Source organism: Myotis nattereri (genome assembly GCF_964212035.1).
Source record: "Myotis nattereri genome assembly, chromosome: X".
NCBI lineage: Eukaryota > Metazoa > Chordata > Mammalia > Chiroptera > Vespertilionidae > Myotis > Myotis nattereri.
The window spans coordinates 139,762,715-139,784,270 of record NC_138078.1 but is presented as its reverse complement, the minus strand read 5'-3'; the positions used below and the strand labels follow the sequence as shown (position 1 = coordinate 139,784,270).

The 21,556-nt window shown below is 40.5% G+C and overlaps 1 protein-coding gene across 1 annotated transcript in view; it reads left to right on the top strand.

The window, feature by feature from the left end:
• The window catches only part of LOC308512102 (gamma-aminobutyric acid receptor subunit alpha-3), a 239,523-nt gene that overhangs the window by 172,698 nt on the left and 45,269 nt on the right, over positions 1-21,556 (top strand). Inside the window, exons 7-8 of the mRNA XM_081081909.1 lie at positions 7,178-7,321; positions 16,272-16,424. Of these exons, the coding sequence (XP_080938035.1) occupies positions 7,178-7,321; positions 16,272-16,424 (297 nt within the window). The remainder of the gene's footprint in view (positions 1-7,177; positions 7,322-16,271; positions 16,425-21,556) is intronic.

Genomic DNA, 21,556 nt, shown 5'->3' with positions numbered 1-21,556 from the left:
GAGGTGGGGAAGAGGCTATTTGTATGGGGAGAAAACTCTAAGAGAACCGCAACTAATCTCAATGAATTCCAGCAGCAGATCCCTGGAGATTAATGCAAACTACAAACAACCACTAATATCAAGCAAGGCAAGGGAAAACAGAAGCACAAAAATAACCAGAGAAAGAAAAACTAAGCAAAACAGAAAAATGAAAATGAAAAACGAAACAATCTCCCAAACAAGCATAAAAAAAACCTAATATACTCAAAATCAAGCAAACACTAGCAAAACGACAGAGAGAGAGAAAAAAAATTGGATAGTGAAGAAAGATAAGAGAGAGGTGTATATGGATTTAGAGCAAGGGATTGGAAATTAGATATATAAGTAGGGTGAAATTTAGACAGTGGGTAAAAAGAAGGAATAGGGAAAATCTAAAGCAGCAATAGGGTAAGAGAAACAGGACAGCAAAAGGGGAAAAGTGAGGAAGAGAGTTTTGGCTTAAGGGTAAATGTGAGATAGAGAGAAATGATGCTAAAGGAACGATGAAAATAGAGTGTAGATCACTAATCCCAAAATAAAATAAAGAAAAATAAAATAATAAAAAATAAAATGACACTTGAAAAAATGGTAAAATGATAGCAATAATACTGGTTAAAAAAATGTGGTAATTAAAAAGGTAAAATCAAGTGATGAAAAAAATTAAAAAATAATAAAATAGGTTCTTAATGAAATGGTGAAAAAAGAATTAAAAAAATATAAAAATATGCAGTAGTGAAGGTGCTTCAGATCTTCTACTCTTCTTTTTGGCACGCCTTAGTCCTGCCAGGCATTCAGGAGAGTGTTGAATTTCCCTGCGATACACTGTCCCTCCGTGCCATAAACCACAGTCCTGATTTTAAGGCAGGTTGTATTTGTTTACCAGACTACCTTTATTTGTGATCACAGAAGAGACAGTTTGTGGCTCTGTCTCTGGGTGGCAGTGTGTCTGGATTGACCTCCGAGGTTATAAGTCCTCTCTATCAGTAGGGGTTTTTTTTCTCTATGGTACTTGAAACTGATTTGGGAAAGTCCACTGCCCAGAGCTGGTTCTTTAATGGTTACTGCCCGCTCTGTTTCCCAGGCTCCCCCAAAAGAACTTTCCCCTACAGGCTCTGCGAATGACCCCAACTGGGGAATCCCATGCACTGGGTTTAATAATCAAATGCACGGATCTAAGGGGAACTGTAACAAGTGCCTGATACTCTGTGTGAATTCGCAAGCCTCCACCTTCCAGGTCTGCGCACAGTCTCCGCATGCTCACTCGCCCCTGGCACCAAGCAGCCGGGACACTGGCAAAGTCCAAGGCTGCTTTTTTACATCCAGTCCTGCTATGGGCTTATTTTTAGCGTTCCCTTCTGCCAGCAGCCCTGTGGGGCCGCTTCCCCACTCGCGGGTCATGCTGGTCCCAAAGGCTGCGGACTCTGTGGGGCGCAGATTTCGCCCCGCGTGCGTGAACTCGGTCCTCTCTCCAACCCAAACAGCAAAATGCACCTTTAGGGGAAGTCTAACCTTTCCGTGAGAAGAAGCAGTGCTTGTCTGAGTTCACGCAGTCACGCTGCTTGAGATCCCCTGTTTCCAGGTTAGAAGCTGATCTCTGGACGCCGGCAACAGCTACCCAAGATGGCGCAGTCTCCGCTGCTGAGCTGGCACACCGAGAGAGGCTTCAGCCGCAGTCTCCAACCGTCCTTTTTTTTCTGGGGGTTCTCGGTCTTTCCCAGCTTCAGACAGTCTCTCAGCTGAAAATCCTCTGCCTATTCGAGCTGTATGTTACCCGTTTCAGCTGCTCACCCTTATCTGCTCCAGGACAAGGCACAGGACACGTCCGTTTATACCTCCGCCATTTTCTCCCACCCCCTTTTCTTTCTTAGTGGTAGAAAATATATTTTATATTCTGCCCTTTCCCTCAAAAATCCTGTTTTAGTTTTTATATTTTCAAACTCTTGGGTATATGGGGCAGAACATTGCATTGTCCTTTAAACATAGGGAGTTACAACCATCTACACAGCAAAGATAAGAAGACATACATAGATGATTCTCTTGAGTAGTGGAACCCAAAACATATATACTAAAGATGGAAGGCATTGAGGAAAATTAGAAGACATGAAATCACATTTCACTAATAGCCCGGGTATAGTCCTCACTTAATAGTCTTAGAATAGATTTGGGTAAGGTAATGAGAAGAGTCCTGAGAAGATTTCCATTTCTTCTTGATGACACTAATTTGAAGATCTACAATTCCAGTTAGGAGCCCTCAATACCCCATAGCAAGCAGCAGATGCTTTGTTTCCAAGTATGAATCACAGAAGACCATAGCCATCTATAGGAGAGTCTCTAGACCAGAGGTTGTACATTGGTGGTTTGCAGATGTGATTTACTTGATATATACAGTGTTTATAACTTTTGAAATTATTTGTTAAGATTGAAATTTGGGGAATGTCACATAAAATTCCGAATTTTTCTTTTATGTATTTATTGCTTATTTGTTTATTGAACCTGAAAGTCCAATAAGTTTTGTGTTTGAATGCATACACAAAGTGTTCCTACTGGGAAATGCAGTTAAGCACTAAGTAACAAACCTTCCTAGGCATTAAAATCCTGTTTAATAAAGAGGGAATATGCTAATTGACCCTCACACTGTCACAAAGATGGGTAATTGACCCTCACACTGTCACAAATTCTATTTAATAAAGAGGGAATATGCTAATTGACTTCCCCACCCTCAAAGATGGTGGTGCCCACAGCCATAAGATGGCTGGCAGGGGAGGGCAGTTGTGGGTGATCAGGCCAGCAGGGGAGGGCAGTTAGGGGTGACTAGACCAGCAGAGGAGGTCAGTTGGGGGCAACCAGGTCTGCAGGGGAGGGCAGTTGGGGGGGACCAGGCCTTCAGGGGAGGGCAGTTAAGTGTGACCAGGCCAGCAGGGGAGGATAGTTAGGGGTGACCGGGCTGGCAAGGGAGGGCAGTTGGAGGTGACCAGGCTGACAGGAGAGGGCAGTTGGGGGTTACCAGGCTTGCAGAGGAGGACAGCTGGAGGCCATCAGGTTGGCAGAGGAAGGCAGTTGGTGGTGACTGGGCCAGCTGCGCAGGGCAGTTGGGGGTGACCAGGCCGGCAGGGGAGTGGTTAGGGGGCGATCAGGCTGGCAGTTAGAAGCAGTTAGGGGAAATTAGGCAGGCATGCAGGTGAGTGGTTAGGAGCCAGCAGTCCTGGATTGTGAGAGGGATCAGGCCTAAACCAGCAGTAGGACATCCCCCAAGGGGTCCCAGATTGGAGAGTGTGCAGGCTGGGCTGAGGGACACCCCCCTGTGCATGAATTTTGAGTACCGGGCCTGTAGTATTTTATAAATGCTAGATTTATAAAAAGTATCTATTAATCACAGCAGAAATTGTATGTTGAACTAGAAGCATTTCTGTCACAGTTTTGAAGAAATTACTGAGACCAAATAGGGCATACTATGTGGAAAAATTAGATTTCTTGTGGTATTTTCTTTTGTAGTTTATGAGAGCACATATATAAAAATACCACAGAGTTATGTATAATTTTTCATGATTTCAATGAGAATTTTGATGTGAATGAAGAACTTTTTGGCATGTTGCCCATTACAAAAAAAATCAGGAAATGGTTTACTTGGGTATACTGATGAAGTCCTAAGAAGTGTACTATAAGCAGATCACAATTGGTGTGTGTAAAAGTTACTGTTAGACTGTTATGAAATGTATACCCAAGGTGCAAGGTTTTGTATGGACACAGAGTTTATATTTGTTCATTGGTAAATTCACTAGGAATTATTTGTTTTGTAGTAAAACATTTAAATAGAGCATATTATGGACATAACACCAGTCCAAAACTTGGATGAAATGGGTGAACAGTATGGAGGTCAACTTCCCTTTTTGTGCCCAGGTGCTGGAGTTACGACAAGATGCTCATCCGAAATATAAAATACACTGTGCAAAGAGTTAATCCATGTCTGGAAAGAAAACATACCTCTCCCTTCATTCCCAACTCATTTCCCTTACCCACACCCCTGTTAAAACTAATCTGTACTAAATTCTTTACTTGCCATTGGAATTCTAAATGCAAGACCTATCAGTAACACCCTGGTGCAGAAAAAAGATGGCAGGTTTGTGTTTTTCAAATCAGAATAGTAATAAGTTTAAAAAATAGTAATTATTAATTATTACTATGTCATTTAAAAATTTTCATTTCTTTAAGACTTAAAATAGCCCTAGTATGATTTTTTAAATTAAATCTTTATTGCTCAGATTATTACAGTTGTTCCTCTTTTTTCCCCCCATAGGTCCCCTCCACCCGGTTCCCACCCCACCTTCTGCCCTTAACCCCCCACCCCCACTGTCATCATCCATAGGTGTACGATTTTTGTCCAGTCTCTTCCCGCACCCCCCACACCCGTTTCTCCCCCAAGAATTGTCCATCCACTCCCGTTCTATGCCCCTGATTCTATTATAATCACCAGTTTACTCTGTTCATCAGATTTTTTATTCACTTGATTTTTAGATTCACTTGTTGATAGATGTGTATTTGTTGTTCATAATTTGTATCTTTACCTTTTTCTTCTTCTTCCTCTTCTTAAAGGATACCTTTCAACATTTCATATAATATTGGTTTGGTGGTGATGAACTCCTTTAGCTTTTTCTTATCTGTGAAGCTCTTTATCTGACCTTCAATTCTGAATGATAGCTTTGCTGGATAAAGTAATCTTGGTTGTAGGTTCTTGCTGTTCATCACTTTGAATATTTCTTGCCACTCCCTTCTGGCCTGCATAGTTTCTGTTGAGAAATCAGCTAACAGTCATATGGGTACTCCCTTGTAGGTAACTGACTTTTTTTCTCTTGCTGCTTTTAAGATTCTCTCTTTGTCTTTTGCTCATGGCATTTAATTATGATGTGTCTTGGTGTGGTCCTCTTTGGATTCCTTTTGTTTGGGGTTCTCTTCGCTTCCTGGACTTGTAAGTCTATTTCTTTTTCCAGGTAGGGGAAGTTTTCTGTCATTATTTCTTCAAATAGGTTTTCAATATCTTGCTCTCTCTCTTCTTCTGGCACCCCTATAATTCAGATGTTGGTACGCTTGAAGTTGTCCCAGAGGCTCCTTACACTATCTTGATATTTTTGGATTCTTTTTTCTTTCTGTTTTTCCGGTTGGGTGTCTTTTGCTTCTTCGTATTTCAAATCTTTGACTTAATTCTTGGGATCCTCTAGTCTGCTGTTGCAACTTTGTATAATACTCTTTATTTCAGTCAGTGTATGCTTAATTTCCAGTTGTTCCTTTTTCATATCCGTGAGGGTCTCACTAGATTTCTTGAGGGTCTCACTAAATTTATCAGCGGTCTCACTAGACTTATTGAGGGTCTTACTAAATTTATCAGTAGTTTCTAGAAAATTCTTGAAAAACCTTATAACCGTAGTTTTGAACTCTATATCCAGTAGTTTGCTCTCCTCCATTTCTGTCATTTGTGACCTGTTTTTTTGTCTCTGCATTTTTTATGCTTCCCTGTATTGATAGAGTGGCTGTCTGTGCTAGGTGTCCTATAGGGCCCAGTGGCTCAGCCTCCCCAGTTACCTGAGGAGGACACTCTTGGTGAACACCCTTGTGGTCTTTGTGCACAGTCTTGTTGTAGTTAAGCCTTGATTGTTGTAGGTATCACTGGGAGGAATTGACCTCCAGGCCAATTATCTGTGAGAATCAGCTGTGTCTACAGTGGGAGAACTTCTGTGCTGGAGACACCCTTCTGGGGCAAGACTTGCTTCAGTGGGGCTTTGGTGCTCACTGAGTCTGCCCCATAAGTGTGTCCCTTATGGATCTGAGGAGTTGTAATCTGGATGATCTCACTCTGACCACTGGGTACACTGGCTCTTGGATCTCTAAGGAGGTGCTAATTTATCCTCTGCCTGGGGCTACCCAGCAGGACCTATGGAGAGATCTTCAGATTCCTCTTCTTTGTTTGGGGTTTGGAGGTGCCCAGATGAGGCCCAGTTGTGAAGCAATGCATGCTGCTGTGGGGCCTTGTGCCTTCTCTTGGGAGTTCTGGGTCTCTCTGACCCAGCTGCAATCTGTTAGGTAATTTTCAGGTTGCAAAGGCTAGGCCTTTCATATGCAAAAGCCTCTGCACACAGCTTGGGTGGGGCGGGGTCTCAGGGAATCAACAGAGCGGAGCAAACAGCTATGGCAGATCCTTAGTCCTACCCTAAGAGGTCCTGCGTCTTAGTGTCCTGGTAATCGCTTCAAGCACCTCTGAGAGAAAGCCACCCTCAAGTTCTGACCAGATGCCAGACAGTACAGTTTCTCCCTGTATGAGTCTGGGTCCCCAGAGACTTGTCCAAAGCTGGAATTCAGAGTAATTGGGAGCTTGAGACTCCCTCCTGATTGAAAAAAAAAAAAAAACACACAAAAAAAATCATGTCCTCAGTTGCCAGCCCTTTCCACGTGCACCTCCGTACCTCTGCACTTTACTTCCGTACCTCTTCTGAGTCTCAGTGTGCTTTTCTCTTTCCTTCTAGTTGTAGAATTTCCACTCAGCCAGCCTTCCTGTGGTTCTGGATGATATCCGTTTTGTCTTTTAGTTGTATTTTTGAAGTGGTTGTGCGAGGCAGCAATTTCAGGTGTTTTCCTATGCTGCCATCTTGGTTTCCTCTGTGTAGTTTTTTTTTTTTCAGTATTTTTTTTAACTTTATCTAATATGGTCACCCTATAACTAATTAAAGAAAATTTGTTACATTTTGTGGCAGTTAATTTTTCTCACAACTAGCCTAATTTACTAATGTAAGGTACCTGTCTATCTCCTATAAGCACCTCAATTTATGACAACTGCATTAGATTATGTTTTATCTATTCCTACTCTTATCCCCACTCTTTACACTCCAAGAGAAGGAAAAAGTTAACAATTTATTGGCAGTGCAAAAGACTGTGGGTCATTGCAGGAAAAGACCACTTTAGGTTCATTTCTGTGTTCTCAGCATAAACAATAGTGGTTATACAATGATTGTTTATTAGATTGATGGATACATGTACTTCAGTTGAAGAGAGAACACCTACCCAGAACTCTTTTGGGATGTAAGTTGTATTTTAAACTCATGCAAGTTTAGTATCAAAAATAACCATTTTTCTTTCCCTTCAACTTCTCCTTCTTGACCCTTTTATGCCTTAGATGCCTATACAAAAGCTGAAGTGGTTTATTCTTGGACTCTTGGGAAGAACAAATCTGTGGAAGTAGCACAGGACGGCTCTCGCCTGAATCAATATGACCTGCTGGGCCATGTTGTTGGGACAGATATAATCCGCTCTAGTACAGGTATTTACTTTATTTAACAAGAATTTTTATATATAATCTGTACTATATACTAGTAACTGTTACCCCCACCCCTACCCCACCCACACACACCCCTATCTCTTGCTACTACTAATCTTTGTATCTGTGAGCTTGTTTTTTTGGATTGTGTTTTGTTTTAGATTCCACATATAAGTGAGATTATACAATATTTGTCTTTCTCTGTATAATTTATTTTACTTAGTATAATGCCCTCAATGTCCATCCATGTTGTCAAAAATGGCAGTATTTTCTTCTCTTTATGGCTGAATAACATTCCATTGTGCATATGTACCACATCTTCTTCACCATTCGTCTATCCATAGACACGTAGGTTGCTTCCATATCTTGGCTATTGTAAATAATGCTTCAGTGAACTTAGGAGTGCATATATTTTTTTGAGTTAGTGTTTTTGTGTTCTTTGGCTAAATATCCAGAAGTAGGATTGCTGTTTCATGTGGTCATTCTATTTTTAATTTTGTGGGGAACTCTCATATTGTTTTACATAGTGGCTGCACCGATTTATTTTCCCACCAACAATAAAGAAGGCTTTCCTTTTCTCCACATTCTTACCAATACTTGTTATTTCTTGTTAGTTATAAATAGTAGTATTTTAATAATTAGACTGGACATACATTATTATTATCTGTTTTAATTACTTTAAAATTTAAAAAGAGAAGTAAAAATCTTTCCTTCAATGTCACAGTATTCTTGACAATGATGTGATAAGTGTTGCTATCACTGAGAGGTATAGCATTTCATTGTTAAATTCAGTAAAATAATATTTTCATTTTTTATGACCTCATATGTGAATCATACTCAATTTAGCAATTATCTACTATTATTTTATGTGATTTAATGCTATAATCAACCCTGTGTAGACCTTTTTTCCATATAGCATTTTATTCCTGTGTTATTATCTGCCTAGGATAGAGACAGAATATCAAGACTGCTATTTCAGAAAGTAGACACATTTTTGAAAAGTTAATACATATGTACAAATTGCCATTCTAAAAGGTTAAGCAATTCACACTCCCATTATCAGTGTATGGGCATGCCAATTTTCCTTCAGTCTTGGCAATGCATGTGTCACAGATTGAATTATGTCCCCTCACATGTTGAAGTTCTGACCCCAGTATCTCAGAATGTGACCTTATTAAAAATAGAATCATTGCAGATATAATTAGACTACATCTCAAATTAGTTTAAAAGCATGATACAAAGTACATAAGTAAAAAGGTAATTTAGTATATTAAAATACATTTGCACAATTCAATACTCTGCAGCTGTAAGAAGTAATGATGAAGTCCTTGATGTTACTGTTCATTGCAAATATCTGCAGGATATACTGTTGAGTGAAAAAAAATGCAGAGCACAGAACACTGAAGATATATAGGGATATATGTTTGTATAGGGTTATTATTTCTAGAAATATCCACAAGAAACTGTTAATTGTAGTTAAAGGAGGGAGAAATGAGATGGGTGGTTTAGGGCAGCTATGAGAGGGAGACTTTGCTGTATACCCTTGGATACCCTTTGATTTAGGTACCATATACATATTATCACATCACATATGTATATTGTCTTTATGTCATTATAAATTATAGATATTCCTTGATGAATTCTGAATATGCTACTCAACATATTAATAGGCAGCTGAACCATAGATAATAGGGAAAGACCTATAATCTATGGAAGTTCTATTTTGTATGAGTTTCTTTCTCTCTGAATGCTATCAGTCCTTGGTATGAAGTAATTCTAACCAGAGGGCTCCTGCTCTTTGCTGCAGATTCAAACATGTGTTAAATAAATGAATAAAAGCCTTTAAAATCTGTGCCTAATTGTTCATACCATTCCCTATTTCAACACTGATTCCATTTTCCCACATTTGGAAAAATTTTGCAATTAATTTTCTAAGAGGAAGATTTGGGTATATGATCTTATTTTTCCATCTTTCCTAGAAATTTGACCATTCATTAGAATAAGTATATTATGGTCATTGTATACTAGTATATTGTGTCTTTACACATGTAGCAAAGGTTAAGTAAAGACAAAGCAGAAAATAAGAGATTGAAATAAACACAAAGAGAACTCTGAAAGATGAGGATTAAAAGAATACAGGAGACTAGATAAAGTTCAAGGAACATAGATAGTTGGAAAAATACCAAACATGAATTTAAGAAAACATATCCACTCACTTTGTATGAATTAATTTGCCAAGCTCTTAAAGAAGCCCCTTGTATCAGTCACAGCCTTAGGAACTGGATAAATTGTGAATGTGTTTTACATTGTATTCTCAAATATTTGTGCACTTAACACAGATGGAGCATAGTAGGATATAGTGCAAAGGCAGGGAAAGTTCCCTAAACTACTTAAAGAGTAATCTTTCACAATAAGGCACACAGAGAGGCAGCAATACCAGCAGGAAGAGAAAGAAATCATGCTGGTGTGGCTCAGTGGTTGAGCATAACCTATGAACCAGGAGGTCACTATTCAATTCCCAGTCAGGGCATATGCCTGGGTTGTGGGCTCAATCCCTAGTGGGGGGTTGTGTAGGAGGCAACCTATCAATGTTACTCTCTCATCATTGATGTTTATCTCTCTCTCACTCACTCTCTCCCTTTCTCTCTGAAATCAATAAAAGTATATTTTTAAAGAAGAAGAATATAATGATCCACTTTATGAAAATATGTGCAGTTATATAAAGCATTAATTTGCTAGGCTGTTCTGCATTTCTGATCCATAGATAGTAATTCATGAATACACATCCGTTATCCTATATAATCCTATATAATAAAACCCTAAATGCAAGTCGACCAAATGGTGGAATGACTGGTCACTATGATGCACATTGACCACTAGTGAATAGACACTTGATGCAGAAGCTGCCCTCTGGTGGTCAATGCACTTCCACAGGGGGAGCTCCACTCAGCCAGAAGCCAGGCTCATGGCTGGTGAGCGCAGTGGCAGTGGTGGGAGCCTCTCCTGCTTCCACTGCAGGCAGGCAGTAAGGAGCGAGGGGTCCCAGACTGTGAGAGCCCCAGACTGCAAGAGGGATGTCTGACTGCCAGCTTAGGCCTGATTCCCAGGGGGATTGGGGATCGGGTCTAAGCTGGTGGGTGGACATCCCCCAAGGGGTTCTGGACTGCGAGAGGGCACAGGCTGGGCTAAGGGACACCCCCTGTTTGAATTTTGTGTACCGGGCCTCTAGTATATTTTATTTTATTTTATTTTTAAATATATTTTATTGATTTTTTACAGAGAGGAAGGGAGAAAGAGAGGGATAGAGAGTTAGAAACATTGATGAGAGAGAAACATCGATTCAGCTGCCTCCTGCACACCCCCCACTTGGGATGTGCCCGCAACCAAGGTACATGCCCTTGACTGGAATCGAACCTGGGACCCTTCAGTCCGCACGCTGACGCTCTATCCACTAAGCCAAACCGGTCAGGGCTCTAGTATATGTTATATTATACTTTGTGTATTTCACACATAACACAGATGTTACTTAAGCTTAATAAGCTGAGGCACAAGGGTGTAAATAGAATAGAGAACTTGGAAAAATCTAATCTGATCAAACCTTCAGTTCCCACTTTGGCAGAGAAGAGGATGCAAGGATGTAAAGAGATACAAAGTATCATAGTTATATTTAACACAACCTATTCAGTTAATTGATGCAGTGAATGTACTTGTTAAGCTTTCTAAACATCTACTTGTAATTTTCCTTCACAGAAGGTATCTAGGTTATGAACCTGTAAATGTGCTAAAGTAGCTTTCCATTGATCTTTATCTATTCCACAGTGGACTCAGTTTGCAGTACTATCTGAAATGGGAAATCTTCCCAAATGAGTAAAAGGCACTTCAGTTTTTACTGAGGAGAATTCTTTTTGCCTCTGCTCCCCTTCCCCAACTTTATTCAAATATAAGTGAAAAATAAAATTGTACACATTTAAGAGTTACAAAGTGATTATATATAATATACGTTATGAAATGATTAGAACAATCCAATAAACTATCTTTTGTGTGTATATATATATATTGAGAACACTCCAGACCTACTCTTAGAAATCATGTATATAATACCAGTCGTTATGATGTGCATTGACCACCAGGGGGCAGACGCTCAATGCAGGAGCTCCCAACTGGTTGTCAGTGCGCTCCTGAAGAGGGAGCAATGCTCAGCTGTACATTAGATCCCCAGCTATTCATCCCGATTTTATTCATCTTAAAATCGAAAGTTTGTGCTTTTTGATTGGCATCTCCCCATTTTCCTTACTCCTTAGCCCCTGAAAACCACCATTCTAATCAGCCTGGGGGTGGCTGCAACCCAGGCCGCCATGATCCCTGAGAATCAAAACCCACTGGCCTAGGGTCACCAAAGCTGCCTGCTGACCAAGACAAGACAATTCCCTGGGGAACGTGTCAGATGAGCCAGTAGAGCTTGCCGCGTAAACGGCAACCCTTGACAGTCAAATCCCTGAACTGATGCTCCAGGCCACATGTCCGGGCATATTTGTTCCCCAGAGAAATTATCTTTACTTCAGGTTACTGTTTTTCAGAAAGGAGTTGCTTCCACTCCGAGGCTGTTTGATTCCCAGGGGTTGTGGTGTATACTGACAGCAGCTAGACGCTGCTCTAGGCTGAGTGGCCAGCTTGTAATGTTTTCTGGTGTTCAATCTGTGGGTGGACTGGGTCGGCTGTCACTTTCAAGCCACACGGTCAGCGGGTTTTGTTTCCAATGTCATCCCCCTCCCGCGGCTACACTGCCTTTGAATTTCACTCCCAGGAGTTGCCGCATATGCGGCATATCTAACGGCTTGCCCGACATAATTGCCTTGTCTGTGGTCGGCGTGTGGTAGGGCAGGTAGCCAGCGGGTTTTGATTCTTAGAGGTCATTGTGTTGGCGGACTGTGTCGCTGCCTAAGCTCTGTCGCAGGAAGTGGACAGAACAGCTGCTGCTCTGACGTCACGTGGCCAGCGGGGTTTTTATTTTCATTGAATTTATTGGGATAACATTGGCTAATATAATTGTATAGGTCTCAGGTATACAATTCTATAATACATCATCTGTATATTGTATTGTGTGTTTACCACCCCAAGTCAAGTCTCCTTACATCACTTTTTATCCCCCCTCTGCTCTCTTCTACATTCCCACCCCATTTCCCGCTGCTAATCACCATACGGTTGCCTGCATATTGTTTTTCTTTTCCGTTTGCTTAATCCCTTCACCATTTTGACCCCCGGGAATGGCATGATTAACGGAGGTCCAGGACGGGGGTGAGGTGGGTGTGTGTGTGGCTGGGGGGGGGGGGAGGGAGTGCACCACCACCCTAGGCTGAGCAGCTGGCAAGTTTTAACCACCAGAGGTCGCCTTTTGAGCGCATCAGGAAACCAAGGAATGTGGCCCTTTTGATTGGTCCACCACCATTGCTGGAAGTCTGCTCTGAGTTTTGCTATTGGCCAGACCTCTGTTGTTGGGTGGGACCTCCGCCTATCCTGTACTTATCTGGTTGCCAGAGCCGAAGGTTTCTCTCAGAGGTTGGATTTCTAAGCAGGCAAGGCAGACTGCTGGACTCTCATCAGAAGAGACTGCAATCTGGCACTGATGGCTGTAAGTTCCCCAAGCCCCCTTCTTTGTTCTTAGCTGACAGCAAGTTGTTTAACATTGCCAATTCCCCCAGTGTGCCCCATGGAGCTAGACAGAAGCCGGCCTCCAGGGGAATGCCTTGGAATACTGGAAGCGTCCATCTGCCATGAGCTCTCCTTTCCCACTGGATAAACCTTAGATTCAGAGGAACCTGCTAAGCATGACACTGAGTGCAGGTCTGGGGGGTGGCGTGGGGGGGGGGGAGGAAGTAGGCCGCAAAGTGAAACCACTTCTCTTACCCTTTTATTTTATTTATTTATGTTTAATTTTGTTTTATTGCTTAAAGTATTACAAAGAGTATTATATGTCTCTTTTTCCCCCCTTGACATTCCCCTGGCCTCCCCTACCCCCCAGTGTCTTGTGTCCATTGGTTATGCTTATATGCATGCATACAAGTCCTTCAGTTGATCTCTTACCCACCCCCTCCCCCAACACTCCCCCAGAGTTCCTGTGGTAGTTTGACAGTCTGTTCGATGCTTTGTTTTGTGCTCTAAGAGGGCATTTCAGCCTTACTTCCAGGTTCTGGTATTTTCAAAAAGGCATTCTTGTCTGTGGATAGTTGCGAATCCATATTTTTGTGATTGGATACTACAGCCTATATGTCCTATTCCACCATTTTGCTGATCTTAGTCACCCTCTTTGATTCTTTGGAAAGAGAGATAGAAAGACAGAAATTGAAGGAAAGAGGGATATAAAAGGAAAGGACTGAATAAAATATATTCAGTCATTTAAGGCAAATGGGTAATTTGATAAGATTTTGCAAAGTCCACTTGCTTTGCCTTTCATTTCCAGAGAATATATCTAATTTATGAATAATATTTACTATATATTTTATTTATTAAATATTTCAGATTATAAAATATAGGTCAATAGATAGGAGTTTATGGGGTATGAGCCTAAGCTGGGGAAGGGGGGAAATTTCCCATGCTAATCAAAGTCCAATTGTCATTAAAAATAAATCTTCAATGCCTTCTCAGTGGAAAAAGAATGAAGGGAAGGACAGGGAGAAAAAAGAATAGAAATGGACATAGACAGGAAAGAAGTGAAGAGAGTGGGGAACAAAGACACAAATAAAAAGATTGAAAAATAAACAGAGGGAAAGAAAAGAGAGACACTCCAAAGTTATAATGAAGAACACATTCCATAATTTTGTATGAGAATTATTTGCTAAATTAAAAATAAGCCTTATTTTTTCATGTTCATATAAAAAGGTAGATTGTGAATACACATACAATATGTATTGTATTTTTAGCTTTGCGTAAACAGATGGTGCTTCCTTGGTTTAGGTAGAAGGGAGTGGGTAGGGTAGGAAAGTGGGAAATTGCCTCATTTGGGAGACCTGCTAAAGCCAAATGTGGGTGGAGAAAAAGAGGTGAAAAATAAAAATCTCTGACAAGAAAGATAGTGGAGCAGTCAGATTGGATGGATCTTTGGGGATCATTTAAGAGAAGTTGGCCTTTACTCTTTGAGAGATGGTAGTCTTGAACAAAAGAGAGACCAAATATGATATGTTTTAATATGATCATTTTGGCTGCTGTGCAAAGAATGCATTGAAGAAGGCAAGAACAGAAGCAAGACCAGTTTGAAAGCTTTTATAGTACTCTAGTGGCTTAGACCAGAGTGGCAGTGGTGGAGGTGGTGAGAAGTTGTCAAATTATGTGTATATAGTATTTGGAGAAAGAACTGTCAATGTTTGTTGTTTGATTGGGTATCTGTGTGTGTATGCATGTATGTACATGAAGGTATATACAAGGGGGGGGGGAGAGAGAGAGAGAGAGAGAGAGAGAGAGAGAGAGAGAGAGAGAGATCAATGGTGATTCTAACTTTTAGAAGAATTTTATTTTTGCCTGTGCTTCTGAGAGCTACCATTTACTGAGATGGGAAAAATCTGTTGGGAGAGCCAGTTGAAGGGGGTGAGAGATGGGGAGAATAAAATCTATGACTTGGACATCTTAGGTCAAGGTACCTATTAGATCCCCAAGTGATGATGTATATGATGTATAATAGGTAATTGAATACATAGGTCCAGAGTAGTGTAGGGAACCCTAGGTCTGTGTATGAAAGTACCACAAACTGGGTGGCTTAAAACAATAGAAATGTATTATCCCTCAGTTTTGGAGGCTACAAGTCTGAAACAAGATGTTGGCAGAGTTTGTTTCTTTTGGAGGTTCTGAAGCAGAATCTGTTCTGTGCTTTGCCTCCTAATTTCTGAAGGTTGCAGCCTTCGGCATTCCCTAGCTTGTGGATTTATCACTCCAATCTCTGCCTCTGTTATCACATGTCATCATAGCATCACCCTGTGTGTTTTTTTCTTTATAAGAGCACTAGAGGCCCGATGCACAAAATTCATGCAAGGGGCTCAGCCCTTGCAGCCCCTCGCAGTCTTGGCCCTCGCAGCCCCGGCTTCGTCCTGAAGGTCATCCGGACAGTCATTCTGCTATTTGGTCTAATTAGCATATTAGCCCTTTATTACATAGGATTATTCATAGTGTATTACAGTCCATCCTACTCCAGTATGACCTCATCATAACTAATTATATCTGCAACAACCCTATTTCTAAAGAAGGTCACAATATTAGGTACTCAGGGTTAGGACTTTACCATATCTTTCCAGGAGACACAATTCAACTCATAACAAGTAAGGAAGCCCACTAAGAAGATATACATTGGGGATTATCAGAGTTTGATGTATTATTTAAAGACACACATACTCTGGTTTCTCTTCAGATCGCATAAATCTTTCGCCTTTTAAAGACACAGACTGAGAAAGCAAAGGCAGTGAGTGAGACAGAAAAGAGTACAAGTCCTGACATCCTCGAGTGTTTAGAAATGTAAAGGAATCAGCAAAGGAGACTAGAGAAGTAATGAGGTAGGGGGAAAACCAGAAGAGTATCATGGCCTAGAAATTCCTTGAAGAGAGTCATTCTAGGAGGATGGAGGGCTCGACTGTGTAAAATGCTTCAGACAAATCCAGTAAGAGCTATAATTAACTATTGAATTTAACAAAGGATAATAATTAGTACCTTCCTTACAGGGTTGTTGGAAGGGTGCAAAGTAAATACTCCCAAAACACTCAAAGTTTTTTGGCACATAGTAAGATCTTAATTATTTTTTAAAAAAATATTTTTTATTTATTTCACTACTTCATGAGATCTGGTTTCATGGATTTGGGAGGTGCCAGGATGTTTTGAATATAAGGTTAAGGAGCTTTGTGAACTGAATTGGAAGCCACCTCAATCCAACAATGTTTGTTCGGTTACATACCACCTAATTTTACTTTCTTTCCAGGAGAATATGTTGTCATGACAACCCACTTCCACCTCAAGAGAAAAATTGGCTACTTTGTGATCCAGACCTACTTGCCATGCATTATGACTGTCATTCTGTCACAAGTGTCTTTCTGGCTGAACAGAGAGTCTGTTCCGGCTCGCACAGTCTTTGGTGAGTGTCATTTTACAGAGAATGAAGCGGGAGGAGACATTTTCAAAGTGTTATGATGGGCACTCAGAGTACGTGTGAGAAGGTAGAACCATTACTGGAGATAATGGGAGCAACACCTTAGCCCAGCATTAGTAACTTAGTCATTAGATCCTGGTATTTCAGACAACTAAACACTTAACAAAGAAGTGAGAATAGGAAGAGTGTTGAAGTAGTAAGGTTACTGTAGTGCTTACTGTCTCAGTCAGGCTTGTTCCAGGAGCTGGGGAGGGTTGGAGAGTTTAGTGAAAAAGAGGAAATTAATGAGCAGACTCCAGAAGATGAAGGTTGGGAAACTAAACTGAAACAGAGAGGAGGATTGGAAGCATTTTTATAACCCATTTTTTGTATGCACATATAACCTTGCTGCTTCTCCTCTAGCCTTTTTGAAAGTATGAATCATTTGGTATTTACTAAAGGCTATACAGTTTGTACTACAATCGGAGAAATTTTCTTCAATATAAATTTACTGATGTCTAGGGAAAGGCTTGTATATTATTACCACTTTTCCCTGGGAGAATTACAGCATATAACATTTTTCTGTTTCTGCACTGTAAGATTTTTTAGGAGATAAATATTAATTAACTATTTTAGTCTACTAAACTGCCTCCATGGCATGGTGGCTGTGAGTCATATACTTGGGTGTGTTGCATATCCACACAGATGGCCAATATTTCCTACCAATTTTCTGAAGTTATACAGTGTACTTAAGTAGTAAATGATGTTTCAGAAAAAAAAGCAGTATTTTAGGTCAGGTAGAGAAGGAGATAGCAATGGAAAAAGAAACAGTAACCTATAAAGTAGGAAAAATAAAGTAGAAGGGTGTAATATTATAGAAATCAAGAGAAGAAGAGTGTTTCAAGAAGCAGGGAATAATCATCTGGGATGAATTCTATTGTGTGTTTAGGTAACATGCAGATAGAAACTGTATGTTGAGTGTGATGATATGATTGGTTGTTAGTGATTTTGAAAAGAATAGTTCTAGTGAAATGGGGAGAGCAGAATCTATATAGGAGTAGATTAAAAGTGCCCATTTTTGAAAATATAACAAATTAAATACCCTGAAAAATTTTTCTTTACAAATCCTAGAAAAGCTAGTGAAACATAGGAACCATCTTTTTAAAAAAATATCTGAGCTCATAAGAAATTAAAGGAAATACTCAGGGACTCATATAGTATAAGGAACTAAAAACTGGAGTGTTAATCACATGAGCTGATACTATTATATCAATATATTTTTATTAATAAAAATATCTATATTTTAAAATGCATTTTTATCAGAGAGGAAGAGAGAGGGAGCGAGAGATAGAAACATCAATGATGAGAGAAAATCATTGGTCGCTGCCTCCTGCATGCTCCCACTAGGGATCGAGCCCACAACCCGGCCATGTGCCCTGATTGGGAATTGAACTGTGACCTCCTGGTTCATAGGTCTACATTCAACCACTGAGCCATGCTGGCCAGGTAATAAAAAATATATCTTAAAAGAAAAGAATATTATGCTGAGTGGAGGAAAGCAGACACAAATGAGTACATAGTGTATGATATTTATATGAAACGCTGGGGGAGGGGATCTAATCCACAGTGAAAGAAAGCAGAGCAGGGCATTAAAAAGGAATGAGGTGGTTACCTGGGGCCAAGAAGGGGATGAAATGGTCTCAAAGGAACTTTTGAGGTAATATAAATATTCAATAGATGATACTTATGAGAGAGGGTATAGGGATAAATGGTGATGGAATACTTGACTTGGGGTGGTGAATACACAATGCAGTGTTCAGGTCATGTGTTGTGGCATTGAGCACCCAAAACCTGTATAATTTTGTTAACCAGTGTCACCCCAATAAATTCAATAAAAAGGAAAAAAAGAGTGGACATGGATATCACCTGATATTAGAAATATCACAGGAGCACAGATTATCACATGACTATGATTGTGTGTTGGACTAAGGAGTAATAGAGATCAAGGAAAATATGGACCCCTACCACTGGATATCTTGATTCTGAATGATCAACCAGCTTTTGAGAACCAAAATGGTATATACAATAGGAGAGTCAGGTTTCAGTTAAGATCAAAAGAGGAATGCGCATTCGGAGAAGAAGGTTAGAAGATAGGTGAATTTGCTTGTCATAGAGCAGCAGAGTTGGGGAGTTAGAAGATTTTGGAGAAAAGTGTAGAAAGGGGATGGGGCACTGGGTGATATTTAGTAATGCACTTTGTAAAATATATTAAACCTGGCTGACAATAAATTAACAAAAATGCTTGCCCCTGTGGTGGTATCTGAGTTCAACAGGTTTATGAATTATGATTAATTCTGATTATCTATTGGGGAGAGTGTGTGCTCATTTTGAATACTGTAGTCTGAAACATTTTAGTTTTTGTATCCCTAGGACCTAATTCTGCAAGACACAGAATAGACAGTTAAAGATAGGGAAAAGAAGAGAATAAGAACTATATTATTGACTAGAGACCTGGTGCACGAAATTTATGCACTCAGGGGGGACCTCTTGGGGGATGTCTATGACTGACGGTAGTCAGTCATCCCTCTCGCAGTCTGGGACCCCTTGCTCCTTACCGCTTGCCTGCTCACTGCTCCTTACTGCTCAGCTCACTGCTCCTTAGCGTTGTGGTGGAGGCGGGAGAGGTTCCTGCCACCACTGCTACACTCGCCAGCCATGAGCCTGGCTTCTGGCTGAGTGGTGCTCCCCCTGTGGATGCACACTGACCACCAGGGTGCAGCTCCTACATTGAACGTCTGCCCCCTGGTGGTCAGTGCGTATCGTAGTGACCAGTCATTCCACCATTTGGTTGATTTTCATATTAGCCTTTTATTATATAGGATAATAACAACCTATAGTTACTATTAAAAAGTACATTATTCACTACGACAGAAGCAAATGTGGTGCAGTCCATGGGCTATAGGCTGAGAAGAGCAGTTCCACTCATTACACATGAACTAGGTGCAGTGGTCACCAACCTTTCAGACCTCATGGACCACCAGTGGTCCACAGACCACCAGTTGGTGATGGTTGAACTAGGGGACTACTCCATTGTGTTCAGGTTTGAGAAAATAGAGACATTATCCATGGTCCTTACTCTCATGCAACTCATGGTTTGCTGTAACAGACTTGTTATTGAAGAAGTATACTAGACTTTTAGAAGTGCTCAAAGGAAGTGAGGCAGGGCAGTCACAAAAACCTTTCTAGAAGAGTCTTGAAAGAGAAGCACTGGGTGACAGGCCTGTAACTCCTTTAAAATGCCATACTTCTTTGTCCATCCATTAAGTATACCAAATGCTTTACTGAGGATGCTAACAGCTTTGAGTAGCTAAGAGCACTTTACAAAATGACAGTTCTAATTAAGACCTAGAGGCAAGAGCTCTAAAAGTCTCTACTGAGATATGGCACAGAAACACTTATGTTTCAGAGTTTTTCTATCCATCCATTGGCATAGTGCTGTGAATATGTCAAGAGTGGACAACTGCATAAAGTGATAATCATAAATGAGGTAACTTGTTTCTCCCATGAATTACTCATTGCTTGTTGTGGTGAGTTACTGAACCTTGGGTCCATTCTCAGAGCTTATAAGGCTATAAATTCAGATAGTTTGTTAATATGTACTAGCTATGTGGCTGATTCCTGAAAGGATGACTCTGCCTAATTTGTTCAAAGGTGCTCCTTTAGGGTATCTCTGTTTAAACTGTACTATCTCTTGCAGTCTGGATTTTCATTTGTGTAGCAAATATTAGCAAGGTGATCAAGGAGGCAAGGTATGAGAGGAGGCCCCAGAGGCTGCAGTACACATGGCTAACTTTCTGGTGGAGTTAATAGGACTTATCTACTTTCTTTTTATATATAACATAGCTCACCCCATTTGGACTTCTTTCCATGCTCTATTTGATCTAGTTCGTGAGGTTTACATTTCCATGCTCTTGAGCATACCAACACAAAGGTTTTGACTATTCTCCCTTCCCTAAGTTTGGATGACTTTGGATTACAGAAACTGCCTCATCACCATTCGGGGGATGGAGAATATAGGGACTATTCATAGGAGAGAATAAAAGGCACAGGGAAATTAAGATAATTACCTAAGATAAAAAGCAAGTAAGTGACAGAACTCAGGACTTCTGACTTCTACTACTGCTATCAATTATAAAATTATTATAATATTGTTTTAAATGTGTTTATAATCATATTTCTATAAATAGTCAGTAATTATGACAAGACTATTGTTAATAAAAATAGTAAAATTAGGGGTGATGTTAATTATAGAAGCTACTATTTATTGAGAGATTACCATGTGCCAGATATTGTGCTATGAGCTCTGCAAACATCACTGGATCCCCCAACAAATCTGAGTTTGGTATCATTGCACACAATTTACATATGATAAAACTGAGTCTGAGAGGGGTAAAACATCTTGTTCAAGGTCATATTAATAGTAAGTGGGATTGCCAGATTTTCAGTATATTTCATTCTGACTCTAAAATTTATATTGTTAACCACAACATTATAGAGATCAAATGTATATCTAAAATTTAAACAGATTAGAAAAAATAAATAGGGAGTGACGTCAGAGGAATGGCGGCATGAGAGAACCCCTTAGCCTCTCTCCCTGAAATTTCAACAAGTTAACCAACTATAATTCAACAAAGAAATCCCTGTTTAACACAGACACATGCCTAAGAGACCCACACATTGAAACATGTGGGCGATCAGGAATAAATAGGGAGCCAAGAAGGCAGGAAAGCACAGATGGCCCATAGCAGCCTTGTAGGCTGGGAGCTCGTGGCTCAGCCTGGAAAGAGGAGAAAGCCAGTAGTAGCAAGTACTTCCTTCGCCAGAAGGAACAGAGATATGTGACAGAAGGAGGGTGTATGAAGAGGGGAGGGGGGCAACCAAGCAGAGCAAGCAGCAAGGGAGCAAACAGTGTCTGAGTCAATAGAGCACAGGGTTCTACCATGCGGCTCTCATTGATGTACCACTGGTGGTTGTGTTTCAAAGAAAGAGAACCACAGAGCCCTGCTGTGGCTTGGACTCCCAAAACTCACCTCCTGTTGCCCTAGGTGTCAGGTTCAGGGATGTAGCATCTGTAAAAC